The following is a 15,971-nucleotide window of genomic DNA, read 5'->3' as shown; positions in this document are numbered from 1 at the left end:
CTCTCTACACTGTAATTCAATCAACTCCATTAACTCAGCTAGGGGAAACTGCCCTCAGAATAACAAACCCTCGCAGGATTATAATTACAAGCTCAGCAGGAAAAGAGTCCGGGAATCGCATATACAGATTCAAATGAATAACCTCAATAAACATGATGAAGAAAAAAATGTGTACAGTATAAAACAACATTCTATAAGCACAGAAAACATAAAGCATATCAACATGTATATTATATTCCGCATGTGTACACCCATCTTAAATAAATTAAATATAATTTTAACTTTTCAAAATTTTTCTAGAAAAATACAATTCTTTGAAAAGCAGCTGGGTTTGCTTTACAATATAGTATATAATCACTCAGACAAGGCTTTTTATCCAAAGTCTCTCTGTTTTGATTTCATATAACCTCCTATACAGTAACAACATATTTGTCTTTTGCATCACTGAAAGGTTGCCAAAAAGAAAGCCCTCTGACAGGAACTACAGGGAGAGGTAGAGATGCAGTATCTCTCAGTATTAGAACCACCACATGCTCTATAAGGGATAATCCCTCTCCATTTCCTTCAACCAGCCTCAGCTGATATTGGTTCTGAGACACAGTAACACAGTGAACACGTTTAATATCTGAATTGCCAGTAAGAGCAGATAAGGCCTTTCCCCCGCTATCACAGACACATATTGCCTCTAGGCTAAGTGTTGTTGCTGTCCCACAGTTATACTGCAGTGTCAACAGTCATCTGTGTTCTCTGGTCATCTGTATTCTGGAGCGGCAGGTAGCTTAGCGGTTAAGAGTGTTGGGACAGTAACTGAAAGATCACTGGTATGAATCCCTGAGCCGACTAGGTGGACAATCTGATGAGCAAGGCACCTAACTATAATTGCTCCCGTAAATCACTCAATATGAGTATCTGCTAAATGACTCAAATGTAAATCCAACAAGGCAAAATCAGTCGTCCCAACCAAACATGCGTCCCGTCATCTGGTAGAACTTCCTGTTGAAAGGCCTGTAGAAGTCCCGTAGCCTCTGCACCACCTCTGGGTGGATGTTGGGGTGGGTCCGCCCTTTGGTTTTGCCCAGGCAGTGGGGCTTGCTGCTGCCCTCAGCCTTCTTGAGGCAGGAGAAGCCCTTGGTCTGGTTGAAGTAGAAGTGTTTGTCTGTGATGATCCTCTTGAGTCCCAGGAAGTCCTGCACCCTGCCCAGCTCTCCGGCAGGGTCGCTGATCAGACGCTCCCCGCTCACGAACAGAATCTGGCCCATGGGGAAGTACTCTAGCCAGTTGTCCAGGTGCTTGGCATAGATGCCGATCTGGATGGCGCTCCAGGATGTGTCGATGAGCCCCGTAGTCCTGTTTTTGAAGGTCAAGCTCTCGAAGGTGGGAATTTTTGGGTTCTTGGACAGCGTCTGTGTGTAGTCAGAGATGGCCCTGGTGATGGGGTCCCTCACCACCACGATCAGCTTGGTGTCCCGGGACATGGCAGAGATCCGGGCCGGGGCCTCTCTGGTCACAAAGTAGCTGGGGGTCTTCTCCATGGTGATCTGGCCCTCCAGGGTCTTGGGCATCAGCTCTCTGAAGAGAGGAGAGGGATATGTTGAGAAGACAATGATTGACTGACTGTCAGACCTGACTGTCAGACTGTCAGATACGTATAAACTTTGACAAGAACAACTTTAAGTACAACAAACATGTGAGACTGAGAAAACACAAAACAAACACATCTAACACTTTATTTTCATTGGATTTGTCTTGAAATTTCTTCATCATGCAGCTACAGTCTGCAAGCTTTAAAACTAGCCAGAAAAGCGGGGCCAAATGTACAGTATCACATCTACACTTGTTGATAGTTGTGTAGTGCGTCTGAGAGTATTGATAGTTGTGTAGTGCATCAGAGTATTGATAGCTGTGTAGTGTGTGGGAGTATTGATAGGTGTGTAGTGCATCAGCATATTGATAGTTGTGTGGTGCGTGGGAGCGATGTCTTTTCTACGGTAGTGTTTCCTATGCAGCCTATTCCCTGATTATATAGTTCACTACTTTTGACCAGGGCGCATCACAAGTAATATATTGCAGTTTTCAGCTAATTTCTTGCAGTTCTACACATTTAGGCATGATTTCTGCCATGTTAATCTGATATCTGAGTGAGAATGACTAACACAGTCAATGGGGGCCCACTGGAGGTCAGGGCCCAAGGGAGGTGGGTGCCTGGTCAGTATTTGGTCATGATTAATGCAAGTTTAGATACCTGACTAGACTAACTATCATTGTTAGCTTACATGTTTAATAATACAATTTGTCATCTAACAAATTATAGGTAGTCAGTGAGTGACTGCCTGTGACTGACATAACAAGGGAAAACCTGCCGAATGATGTACAACCACATTTCTAAATTGCATCTGATGTATTCTACTATTCTTACTATCAACAGTAAGTTGAGACCCCGACTGAGTTCCCCAAAAAGCTTTTGTCTCTTATTCTTGGAGCCGGCCCTGAATTCCCTGTACCACTAGAAGAAAACAACAGCGTTAACAACCTTTCCCCAGCAGAAAGAAACTCATCCTTCGTTCGTGACACACAGCAGTGGAACAACATGTTTCTAAGCTTGTCTGAATCTGGATCTGGAACGTCATCAAATAGACTATTTGAGAACCACAATTTGATTCATTGCTGCATGGACATATTCTCTGTTTGTTATTCTGTAGATATTAAAAATGAAAAGTGTTCGTATCAGGCCGCATCATATTGTGATTAGAGATGTTTTTTTCTTCAGTTTTAATATCACATTTATTGGACACTTGATTTGGAAAAGAGAAACCCTATGTTTCGGGGCCGCCTTCTAAACAGCTGCAGATGAGTGAACAGACCATAGCAGAGACATAGTAGTCACAGCAAAAGTGGTCCTGTTGGACTCAAGGGCTGTTTCCACAGTGGCATCCTATTCCCTATACTGTATAGTGCACTACTTTAGACCTCTGGTCAAAACCAGTGTACTATGTAGGGAATAGGGTGCCATTTGGGACAAAGCCTGGGAAATTAAATCCTGGTGATGAAAGAATACACATAAATCCCACCTCAAATATTTACAGCAAAAAAGTTAAACTGGGAAGGCCGCTCAGCCTTAATATTTGTTTTAACGTTTTCTTTGGCAATATTTCTTAATCTGTGCGGGCCCATTTTTCACACAATCTATTCGGCCATGACACCACACCTTTCCAGCTTCTCTCCTCTGTCTCCCCTTCCCTCTCCACCCTCGTCTCTCCTCCGCTGCCCCAAGTGCCTTCAGGACAGTGACCTGAACCAAAGCAGATAAAAGCAGCCCATGAATCATTAACGTCTTCTTCTCCCAGCCATTTAGAGCCTCTGCAGAATGCACACTTCAATTATTCATCCTAGTTCTCTCTATCTCTCTGCTAGTGTGGCTCTGCTTAAAGCCCAGGATGTGTGTGTGTGTGTGTGTGTGTGCTGACAAAGTGGCCTGCCTGCGCTGCTCCCATGGCAGATGCATTTTACTGTCCGTGACGGAACTACTGAGCTGTGCTAGGGGAAGGAGGCGGGCTCAGCCTCTGTCAGGTCCCCTGGCTGGTCAAAATGGGGAGGAAGAAAGGATGAGAGGAGAGGAGGAGGGTGAGGCCTACTCATCTTTTCAATCTCAGGGCCTTTATAAAGCGACACACATCAGCAGATAGCTCTCGGCTCCACACAGCCATCCTCCACCACCAAACTTGCTACTTTCCTAATGTGACGGCAGCACCGTTTTTCTGTCTCACAAACAGGCAGGTAAAAGATCATGCTCCGTTTAACCTCCATGCAGCTAAAGAAGACGAGGCATCTGAGATGCCACTAGAGAGATGTGTTTATCAGAGTGAGAGTGCTTCTGAGAGATGCCAGCTGTCAGACTGTGAAGTGGATGACTTCACTACGCCCTTACGCTTCTCTCCAAGATTTCCCTCTTGCACTGATGCTGGGAAAGTCAAGATATTTGAATAAATGTCCATATCCAGCCTGAAAACAGAGGTTTTGGTTTCACCCAAAAAAGGACCACATTCAATTATGGCAGTGTCTTTTTGGTTCCACTATGACACCTAAATGTGTTTAAAATAGTTTATGTTTTGCCAAGATTTATCCACCACAGGAGGCTATTGAGGGGAGGACTGGAAGTCTGGAATGGAGTGAATGGAACTGTATCAAACACATGGACACCATGATGTATATCAGACCCGTCCTCCCCAATTAAGGTGCCACAAACCACCTGTGTGATACACAGAGAGCTTTCACCTTGAAGTGTCCCTGCGTGGTTTATGTGCCTCTCCTGCCCTTCAGGGTGCAGATGCTTCCAAGGTATAATAGCCTGAGCCTCCTGAGTGACTCTAACCTGGCAGCCTCATGTCACAAGATCAGGGTGAGGCAGCACAGCTACACACAGTTAGTTCTCCAGTTTTAAAATATATATATACACTGAGAGTGTTAAATCAACACTGAAAGTGTTGTCTGTGGACCCATATAGACACCGGAACAGTATTAAATTAACCACAGCCTTATTAAAATATTTCACAGAGTGTCTTGCCGCTCGAGTTTATTGTAACAGTTACCGCCCATGACTGCACTTGTTAGTGACAGAGTGTCAATGGTGGGTGTAGCTGGTGCATGGAAGTCAGGGACAGGAGAGCAGAGATGAAAGGACAAAGCACTTTACTTAGGCAATCATCATGCAGAACGCAACCACAAATTCCCAAAGAACAAGTAAGGCAGCTCAAAGTACAAAACCTTTAGTACAAAGTACTGGCTGCCACAAAGCACGAGTATAAAACAAAACCCGGCGCAAACCAGCCGGCAGCGTACCAACCCTGACAATAAACAATACCCCACACAGACATGGAGGGAACAGAGGGCTAAATACACGTTAATTAGTAGGAGATGAAAACCAGGTGTGCAGGAAGACAAGACAAAACAAATGGAAAACGAAAGGTGGATCGGCGACGAAAGGTGGTGACGCCGACTGCCGAACAACGCCCGAACAAGGAGAGGAACACAGAGACAAGGTTGTTGCACTCATTTTTGGTCTTATGATCTTCACCAAGTGAGATCCTAAGCGAATATATTATTGTAAAAAATATATTTACAGTATTTAACACAATACCGTACATATTTCGCAAGGACTTATTTTGAGGGCCTAGTTTTACCTTAATACTGGGCCCTAAAACTAATACACATCACTTTGAATCAAAACCACACCCATCATCACACCCTTCATTATCATTTTTTCCCAGCATGCTCTATTGCATACTGCATTGCAGACAGATTTTTGGAATAGTTTGTTTCAATATCTATGTTTCCACCTAAGATTATTTGCCCCATCACCTCCGTGGCCTGGCTATCACCCTGGTTCATGGTCTGCTCTCCTATGTGCAGTGCAGAGTTACAACATTCTGGTAACTTTCTCAAAATTCCAGGGTTTTCCAGATATCCTGTTTGGATGAATTCAGATTTCCTGCTTATTCCCTACTGATTCCAATAATATTCCAATCAGGATTTCTGGAAAAACTAGATTTGGGAAAGGGGGGTACTGAAGGAGGTGCAGAGTACAGGAATTGGACTGTGGTTATTTGAGGTTACCCACCAGCCCCTCAACATAAGCATCAGGAATAAGTTGTGTTGCAAATGGCACACTGAGCCCTATGGGCCCTGGTCAAAAGTAGTGCACAGTGCACAATAAAGGAAATAGGGTGCAGTTTGGAATCCATCCACTGAGGTTAATGCAACCTGATTACAGTAAGAACAGAATCAGAATAGTATCAGGACAGAATCAGGACAGTATCAGGATTGTATCAGGAGACTATCAGGATAGTATCAAGATAGTATCAGGACAGTATCAGGACAGTATCAGGATTGTATCAGGAGACTATCAGGATAGTATCAAGATAGTATCAGGACAGTATCAGGACAGTATCAGGATTGTATCAGGATAGCATCAAGATAGTATAAGGATAGTATTGGGTTAGTATCAGAATAGTATGAGTATAGTATCATGATAGTATCAGGAGAGTATCAGAACAGTATCAGGACAGAAACAGATCAGTATCAGGATAGAATTAGGATAGTTTCATGAAAATATGAGAAAAGTATGAGAAAAGTATCAGGATAGTATCAGAATAGTATAAAGATAGTATCAGGATAGCATCAGGATAGTATCAGAATAGTATGAGGATAATATCATGATAGTATCAGGATCTTATCAGGATAGTATAAGGAGAGTATCAGGACAGAATCAGAACAGTGTCAGGATAGTATTATGATACTATTATGATAGTATCAGGATAGTATGATAATAGTATCAGGATAGTAACAGGATAGTATCAGGATAAAATCAGAAGAGTATCGGGATAGTTTCGGGTTAGTATCAGAATGGTATGAGGATAGTATCATCATACTATCAGGAGAGAATCAGTACAGAATCAGAACAGTAGCAGGATAGTATTAGGATAGTATCATGATAGTATCAGGAAAGTATCAGGATAATATGAGAATAGTATCAGGATAGTATCAGGATACTATCAGATTAGTATCAAGATAGTTTCAGTATAGTATCAGAATAGAAACAGGATAGTATTGGGATAGTATAAGGATAGTAATAGAAAAGTATCAAGATAGTTTCAGAATAGTATCAGGACATAATCTAAAAAGTTTTAGGATAGTATCAAGATAGTATCAGGATAGTGTCAGAAGAGTATCAGGAATGTTTCTAAATAGTATCAGGATAGTATCAGGATCAGTATCAGCATAGTATCAGGATAGTTTCAGAATAGTATCAGGATGTATTCAAAATCGTTTTAGGATAGTTTCAAGATAGTATCAGGATAGTGTCAGAAAAGTATCAGGATGTAATCAAAATCGTTTTAGGATAGTTTCAAGATAGTATCAGGATTGTTTCTGAATAGTTTCAGGATAGTATCAGGATCAGTATCAAGATAGTATCAGAATAGTATCAGGATATAATCAAAATCGTTTTAGGGTAGTATCAAGATAGTATCAGGATAAAATCATAAGAGTATCAGGATAGTATCGGGTTAGTATCAAAATGGTATGAGGATAGTATCATGATACTATCAGGAGAGAATCAGGACAGAATCAGAACAGTATCAGGATAGTATTAGGATAGTATCATGATAGTATCAGGATAGTATGAGGATAGTATCATGATACTATCAGAATAGTATCAAGATAGTTTCAAGATAGTATCAGGATAGTATCAGAATAGAAACATGATAGTATTGGGATAGTATAAGGATAGTATCAGAAAAGTATCAAGATAGTTTCAGAATAGTATTAGGACATAATCTAAAAAGTTTTAGGATAGTATCAAGATAGTATCAGGATAGTGTCAGAAGAGTATCAGGAATGTTTCTAAATAGTATCAGGATAGTATCAGGATCAGTATCAGCATAGTATCAGGATAGTTTCAGAATAGTATCAGGATATAATCTAAAACGTTTTAGGATAGTATCAAGATAGTATCAGGATAGTATCAGGATAGTATCAGGATAGTATCAGAAAATAATCAAGATAGTTTCAGAATAGTATCAGGATTGTTTCTGAATAGTATCAGGATAGTATCTGGATAGTATCAGGATAGTATCAGGATAGTATCAGAAAATAATCAAGATAGTTTCAGAATAGTATCAGGATGTAATCAAAATCGTTTTAGGATAGTTTCAAGATAGTATCAGGATTGTTTCTGAATAGTTTCAGGATAGTATCAGGATCAGTATCAAGATAGTATCAGAATAGTATCAGGATATAATCAAAATCGTTTTAGGGTAGTATCAAGATAGTATCAGGATAAAATCATAAGAGTATCAGGATAGTATCGGGTTAGTATCAAAATGGTATGAGGATAGTATCATGATACTATCAGGAGAGAATCAGGACAGAATCAGAACAGTATCAGGATAGTATTAGGATAGTATCATGATAGTATCAGGATAGTATGAGGATAGTATCATGATACTATCAGAATAGTATCAAGATAGTTTCAAGATAGTATCAGGATAGTATCAGAATAGAAACATGATAGTATTGGGATAGTATAAGGATAGTATCAGAAAAGTATCAAGATAGTTTCAGAATAGTATCAGGATACAATCAAAATAGTTTTAGAATAGTATCAGGATAGTGTCAGAATAGTATCATGATAGTATCATGATAGTATCAGCGTACTCTCATGATAGTATCAGGATAGTGTCAGGACAGTATCAGAAGAGTATCAGGATAGTATCGGGTTAGTATCAGAATAGGATGAGGATAGTATCACTGTAGTATCAGGATATTATCAAGACAGTATCAGAAAATAATCAGAATAGTGTTAGGAAGTATCAGGATAGTATCAGAATAGCATCAGGATTGTATGAGGATAGTATCAGGTCCCCTCAGAAATATGGTAATGTGAGCAGGCCACCTGGTAGCCATAACCACAATAGTAATATATTAATAAACATAATAATATTCATAACCATTAAAGTAATACAATTAAGAACATAATAATAACCGTAACATTACAGTAATATAATAACATAATAATAACAATAACCATTATAGTAATATAATAGCAAACATCTTAATTACCATAATTGTAATATAATAATACACATAATAATAATAACCATAACCATTATAGTAATATAATAATAACCATAATAATAACCATAACCATTATAGTAATATAATAATAACCATAACCATGGTCTTCTTCTACAAAGCAGAACTTTCCAGATGTTTGGTTCCCATGCATAATTCAGCATATGGAGGATGTGTAGTTTGAATAAACTCTGCAATGCTAAAGAAAGAAAATCATCTCTAACTGTCTTCCCAAGGAATAAAGACTGGGGATTGAGTGGGGAGAGAGTTTGAAGTTGATCCATGATAGATTCATTCACAGGTCTGGGATGACTATACAGGGAAGAGAAAAGAGAGTGGCTTTTGTTCATGCAGGCTACACAAGAGCATTTATTTCAATTCCAACAGGAACCGCATGCAATCTAATGAAACTTTATTGGCAGCGTAGGTGATGTAATGAACGAGGTACCTTCCAAGTGCCTGAGATTTACTGCATCTCCACAGACCTGCTTTGATGTCTTCTGTGCACTGCTAAAATACGACTCCCCATACACACTAATGCATGGAATACAGACAGCAGGCGTCAACTCATAAAACAACGGAGCAGAATGGAGTAAGGATATACAGTATGTAAGTGTAAGCATGGTTTATATTAACATTTTGATGCTGGAACTAACTTAAAGATATGGCGGAAAGTGGAAAGTGAATTGACGATTTATGGTGTCACATTTTCAGTAGAAAATGAAAATGACAGGTTGAGTGGGAAACGTTTGAGAGCACAAACAAATAACCACTGTACTTTTTAGGGAGAAAATATGTGAGACAGAACACGGCGTAAATTGTACTCTGAGAGAATACGCTCATATGGTTCTACTACCTAGGCAATGTTGTCTGTCAAAACTCATTGGAGGTTACTCTATTCCCTGTTTGAACACATTCTGAAGGACAAGGTAATGCTAGAGGAGATCAGTCAATGAGTCCTTTGTAAGGTTGTCTATAAAAGGAGTACTTTGGCACAAATGGTCTGATGCATCACAGCTTTAGTTTCCCCCTCCCTCCCTCCATCCATGTTACTTCTCTTACAAAACCCATGCAGCCTATATATGTGTAGTGGTAAAAAGGAGGAGGAGGAGGAGGAGTGGGTAGTGGTACTGTATGATGGGGATCCCCAATAAATACAAATATATACAGTACCAATACTCATTCCCCCTCATCCTACTCCTCATCTTCCTCTTCATTCTCCCTCCCTCCCACTACATACCATTTTTCAGGCTACATAGAGTACATATTGAGGTATAGCAAAGGTTATGATCGGAAACAAATGCAGTATATAACAAACAAAACAAAACTAGCAAGTAAGCAAATCCCTCCTGCTTTACTCACAGATCAATCAGAAAGGGTCTGGGGTTTGACTGGGGCTGGAGTTGGACTGGGTCTGGAGTTGGACTGGGGCTGGGGTTGGATTGGGTCTGGAGTTGGACTGGGTCTGGGGTTGGACTGGGTCTGCAGTTGGACTGGGTCTGGAGTTGGACTGCGGCTGGGGTTGTATTGGGTCTGGAGTTGGACTGGGTCTGGAGTTGGACTGTTGCTGGGGTTGGATTGGGTCTGGGGTTGGACTGGGGCTGGAGTTGGACTGGGTTTTGGGTTGGACTGGGGCTGGGTTTGGATGGTGGCTAAGTCTGGGTCTGGGTCTTGGGCTGGGTCTGGGGTTGGACTAGGTCTAATATCTGGCCCAATTAATGAGTGTCTGGTGACCGGCAAACAAGGGGGTCCCTCATTTACGTCTACCAATGTAGGATCTTAATTTGATCATTAAATGAAAAACTGCACTAACACACAGTTAAATTAACTGTACTCTACTTTTCATTTAGCCTAATTTTGACCAGCTAATAGCCTAACCACCAATCCAGCAACATTATGGACTAAATGTTCAAATCTTGTAGGAACATTTTTGCTGTAACAATACAGGTCATATTAAGATCCTACATCTGTACATGTCTCTCAATGGAGCAATAGAGGCCAAAAGGCTAGTGGAACAGGCACTAAGAGCCATCCCGGTCCAATTCTCCCCATGTAGAAGCCTTTGATTCCTTCTTCTATTCCAGTGTGAAGCATACTGTACATCCACTCCTCCACTCCCAGAGTGTTTTCCACACGGCCGCCATGGCCGGTGTTGTGACCAGATAATCATCTGGTAAGTGTCTCAATATTTCTGCTGTTTGCAAGGGAGGGAAGGGGAAGGAGAGAATAGCTCTGCTCAGCAGACATTTTCCAGGTCACTGGTTTATAGCTGAAGTCATGAGGAGGATGGAGCTGGGGAGAGGAGGGTGGGTCAGTGATTTAGAGTAATGACTGCTGTGTGTGGTGGTATGTCCGCCTGCGCCTGTTCTGCTGGACGTACTGCTTTACAGCTCTGTCAACCTCTCTGGTAGCAGTGTAGCACCTTTAACTGACCCTGGGGACAGCAAATGCCCCAGGCACTGGAAGTGGGCCAAGGCTGGCATAGGAGGTGTGATGTGAGAGGGGAGTACAGTAGTATGCTATGGTGGGAGAAACAACTGTTTTATATAACCTCTTATGTATTCAACTAAACATCAGGGAGCTCCCGGTGGTGAGAGATCCATCTGTTTATCATGGTGGTATGGGTCAGGGGATCACAGATGTAAGCCTAACCCCAAATCCTGTTCTTCATTTGGGTTTAGTGTCGCTCCTCGTGCCCCTGTCAGCTGTGACACACCTTGAATGGGCTTCATTGCCAAAATCCCGAGGTATCCCTTTAATATATTGTTGAACATAATATACTCTACGGGTATATCAAAGTTCCAGAGTGGGATCTCTGCTACTTTTAGAGTTATGATCCAAAGTCTAAGGATTATGGTTTGCTCAGCTATACCAGATACAATCCTTATATTGCCAATTTGAAATGTCTTTCTCATGCAATTTTTTTTATTATTTATTGAACTATTATTTAACTCGGCAAGTCAGTTAAGAACACATTGTTATTTACAATGAAGGCCTAGGAACAGTGGGTTAACTGCCTTATTCAGGGGCAGAACGACAGATTTTTATCTTGTCAGCTAGGGGATTCAATCTAGCAACCTTTCAGTTACCGCCCCAACACTAACCGCTAGGCTACCATTGACTGGCACAATTACCAACAAACACGAGTGATTCCATTTCTAACTAGTACGAAAAAAAAATCTGTAAATGGTCCTTTAGATTGACATACTAAATGGCATACTGTATATCTAAAAGCATAATTTAGAAATAATGTACCAAAGTTGGCATATTTGTGACGTTTGGCCTTACCCACGCCTACTTTAATTCTCCATAGTGTTTCATCTGTAGCTACTTTAATACTCCATAGTGTTTCATCTGTAGCTACTTTAATACTCCATAGTGTTTCATCTGTAGCTACTTTAATACTCCATAGTGTTTCATCTGTAGCTACTTTAATACTCCATAGTGTTTCATCTGTAGCTACTTTAATACTCCATAGTGTTTCATCTGTAGCTACTTTAATACTCCATAGTGTTTCATCTGTAGCTATTTTAATACTCCATAGTGTTTCATCTGTAGCTACTTTAATACTCCATAGTGTTTCATCTGTAGCTACTTTAATACTCCATAGTGTTTCATCTGTAGCTACTTTAATACTCCATAGTGTTTCATCTGTAGCTACTTTAATACTCCATAGTGTTTCATCTGTAGCTACTTTAATACTCCATAGTGTTTCATCTGTAGCTACTTTAATACTCCATAGTGTTTCATCTGTAGCTACTTTAATACTCCATAGTGTTTCATCTGTAGCTACTTTAATACTCCATAGTGTTTCATCTGTAGCTACTTTAATACTCCATAGTGTTTCATCTGTAGCTACTTTAATACTCCATAGTGTTTCATCTGTAGCTACTTTAATACTCCATAGTGTTTCATCTGTAGCTACTTTAATACTCCATAGTGTTTCATCTGTAGCTACTTTAATACTCCATAGTGTTTCATCTGTAGCTACTTTAATACTCCATAGTGTTTCATCTGTAGCCACTTTAATACTCCATAGTGTTTCATCTGTAGCTACTTTAATACTCCATAGTGTTTCATCTGTAGCTACTTTAATACTCCATAGTGTTTCATCTGTAGCTACTTTAATACTCCATAGTGTTTCATCTGTAGCTACTTTAATACTCCATAGTGTTTCATCTGTAGCTACTTTAATACTCCATAGTGTTTCATCTGTAGCTACTTTAATTCTCCATAGTGTTTCATCTGTAGCTACTTTAATACTCCATAGTGTTTCATCTGTAGCTACTTTAATACTCCATAGTGTTTCATCTGTAGCTACTTTAATACTCCATAGTGTTTCATCTGTAGCTACTTTAATTCTCCATAGTGTTTCATCTGTAGCTACTTTAATACTCCATAGTGTTTCATCTGTAGCTACTTTAATACTCCATAGTGTTTCATCTGTAGCTACTTTAATACTCCATAGTGTTTCATCTGTAGCTACTTTAATACTCCATAGTGTTTCATCTGTAGCTACTTTAATACTCCATAGTGTTTCATCTGTAGCTACTTTAATACTCCATAGTGTTTCATCTGTAGCTACTTTAATACTCCATAGTGTTTCACCTGTAGCTACTTTAATACTCCATAGTGTTTCATCTGTAGCTACTTTAATACTCCATAGTGTTTCATCTGTAGCTACTTTAATACTCCATAGTGTTTCACCTGTAGCTACTTTAATACTCCATAGTGTTTCATCTGTAGCTACTTTAATACTCCATAGTGTTTCATCTGTAGCTACTTTAATACTCCATAGTGTTTCATCTGTAGCTACTTTAATACTCCATAGTGTTTCATCTGTAGCTACTTTAATACTCCATAGTGTTTCATCTGTAGCTACTTTAATACTCCATAGTGTTTCATCTGTAGCTACTTTAATACTCCATAGTGTTTCATCTGTAGCTACTTTAATACTCCATAGTGTTTCATCTGTAGCTACTTTAATACTCCATAGTGTTTCATCTGTAGCTACTTTAATACTCCATAGTGTTTCATCTGTAGCTACTTTAATACTCCATAGTGTTTCATCTGTAGCTACTTTAATACTCCATAGTGTTTCATCTGTAGCTACTTTAATACTCCATAGTGTTTCATCTGTAGCTACTTTAATACTCCATAGTGTTTCATCTGTAGCTACTTTAATACTCCATAGTGTTTCATCTGTAGCTACTTTAATACTCCATAGTGTTTCATCTGTAGCTACTTTAATACTCCATAGTGTTTCATCTGTAGCTACTTTAATACTCCATAGTGTTTCATCTGTAGCTACTTTAATACTCCATAGTGTTTCACCTGTAGCTACTTTAATACTCCATAGTGATTCACCTGTAGGTGGTGTCGTATGAAGCTTTACCACTGGCTCTGTAATTTGAGTACTATTTAGAGTTCAATAAAAATATTTTCTTCTGATGGATGAATATTGAAACATATAAACAGTAATATTATCCTCAGGAATATCAAAGCTCCGCTAGTTGTAAAATCTATTACATAGAAATTGGCACAGTAGGCAATGTAACCGATCACAGCCCTCCTTTTAATTCTAGCATTGCACATCTTGCAAATCACCAGGATGACCATTTTGAATCCATTTTCACATTCACTTTGTTGGTAATGCATATACATTGGATCATAACTTTAAAAGTAGCAGAGATCCCACTCTGGATCTTTGATATGCCCAGTCTATATTATGTTCAACAATGTATTTGTCATGTTCGTCGATAGGAACGGACCAAGGCGCAGCATGAGTTGAGTTCCCCATACTTTATTACAACGTGAAACTACAAAAACAATAAACATAACACGACCGTGACAGCCGTAGTGCACAAAACACTAACACAAACTATGTCCCACAAACAGGTGGGAACAAAGGACAACTTAAGTATGATCCCCAATTAGAGACAACAATATTCAGCTGCCACTAATTCTGAACCATACTAAAACACCAACATGGAAATATAACGACTAGAACACCCCCGAGTCACTCCCTGACCTAAAGCACCATAGAGAACCCCGAGGGCTCTCTATGGTCAGGGCGTGACATTATTAAGGTATACATTGGGATTTTGCCAATGAAGCCCCTTCAAACTGCACGCAGAGTGGTACCAATGGCATCCATGAGTTCATCTGACTTAGATAAGCCTATTTTTATTATTTATTTATTATTTAATGCCAAAAATGTGTCAAATCTCAAATTTAGTTTTTTTAATATTCATGTTTATATTTTGGGGGATTTAAATCTAAATACCTCTCATATAACAGCAAGCAGTAAAGCTTCATAGGAGACAAATTGTTCGTACATCTTACAGATCACATGACCTATATTGTCACAACAAAATAAAATAATTTCCATGTAAAAAGGACCCATGAGCACCAACATGTGAAGTTCTGTACGTTATACCTTGAAGCTATTTCATCGCCCCCAGAAACCTCAATTTACTCTCCGTTCCAGACGTTCTAGACGACCCATTCTCATTGCTTTTAGCCATACCTTTATCCTACTCCTCCTCATTTCCTCTGGTGATGTAGAGGTGACTCCACTTCTATTCCCCAGGCGCTCTCTTTTGATGACTTCTGCAACCATAATAGCCTTGGTTTCATGCATGTTAACATTAGAAGTCTCCTCCCTAAATGTGCTTTATTCACTGCTTTTGCACACTCTGCCAACTCGGATGTTCTAGCTGTGTCTGAATCCTGGCTTAAAAAGCCCACCAAAAATTCTGAAATGTTCATCCCTAACTACAACATTTTCAGACAAGATAGAACTGCCAAAGGGGGCAGTGTTGCAATCTACTGCAAAGATAGCCTGCAGAGTTCTGTCCTACTATCCAGCTCTCTACCCAAACAATTTGAACTTCTACTTTTAAAAATCCAGCTCTCTAAAAACAAGTCTCTCACTGCTGACGCCTGCTATAGATCACCCTCTGCCCCCAGCTGTGCTCTGCACACCATATGTGAACTGATTGCCCCCCCATCTATCTTCAGAGCTCGTGCTGCTAGGCGACCTAAACTGGAACATGCTGAACACCCCTGCCATCCTACAATCTAAGCTTGATGCCCTCAATCTCACACAAATGATCAATGAGCCTACCAGGTACCTTCCCAAAGCCGTAAACACGGGCACCCTCATAGATATCATCCTAACCAACTTGCCCTCTAAATACACCTCTGCTGTCTTCAACCAAGATCTCAGCGATCACTGTCTCATTGCCTGCATCCGTAACGGGTCAGCGGTCAAACGACCTCCACTCATCACTGTCAAATGCTCCCTGAAACACTTCAGCGAGCAGGCCTTTCTAATCGAC

At 40.0% G+C, this 15,971-nt stretch overlaps 1 protein-coding gene across 1 annotated transcript in view; it reads right to left on the bottom strand.

The window, feature by feature from the left end:
• Positions 1 to 947: 947 nt before the first annotated feature.
• LOC110502958 (heparan sulfate glucosamine 3-O-sulfotransferase 3A1-like) overlaps positions 948 to 15,971 on the bottom strand; it is a 59,152-nt gene continuing 44,128 nt past the window's right edge. The window contains exon 2 of the mRNA XM_021581305.3: positions 948 to 1,569. Within this exon, the coding sequence (XP_021436980.3) occupies positions 948 to 1,569 (622 nt within the window). The remainder of the gene's footprint in view (positions 1,570 to 15,971) is intronic.

This window comes from Oncorhynchus mykiss, chromosome 23 (genome assembly GCF_057628025.1).
Source record: "Oncorhynchus mykiss isolate SJ-2025 chromosome 23, ASM5762802v1, whole genome shotgun sequence".
Taxonomy (NCBI): domain Eukaryota; kingdom Metazoa; phylum Chordata; class Actinopteri; order Salmoniformes; family Salmonidae; genus Oncorhynchus; species Oncorhynchus mykiss.
This window is presented reverse-complemented; position numbering and strand designations above follow the sequence as displayed.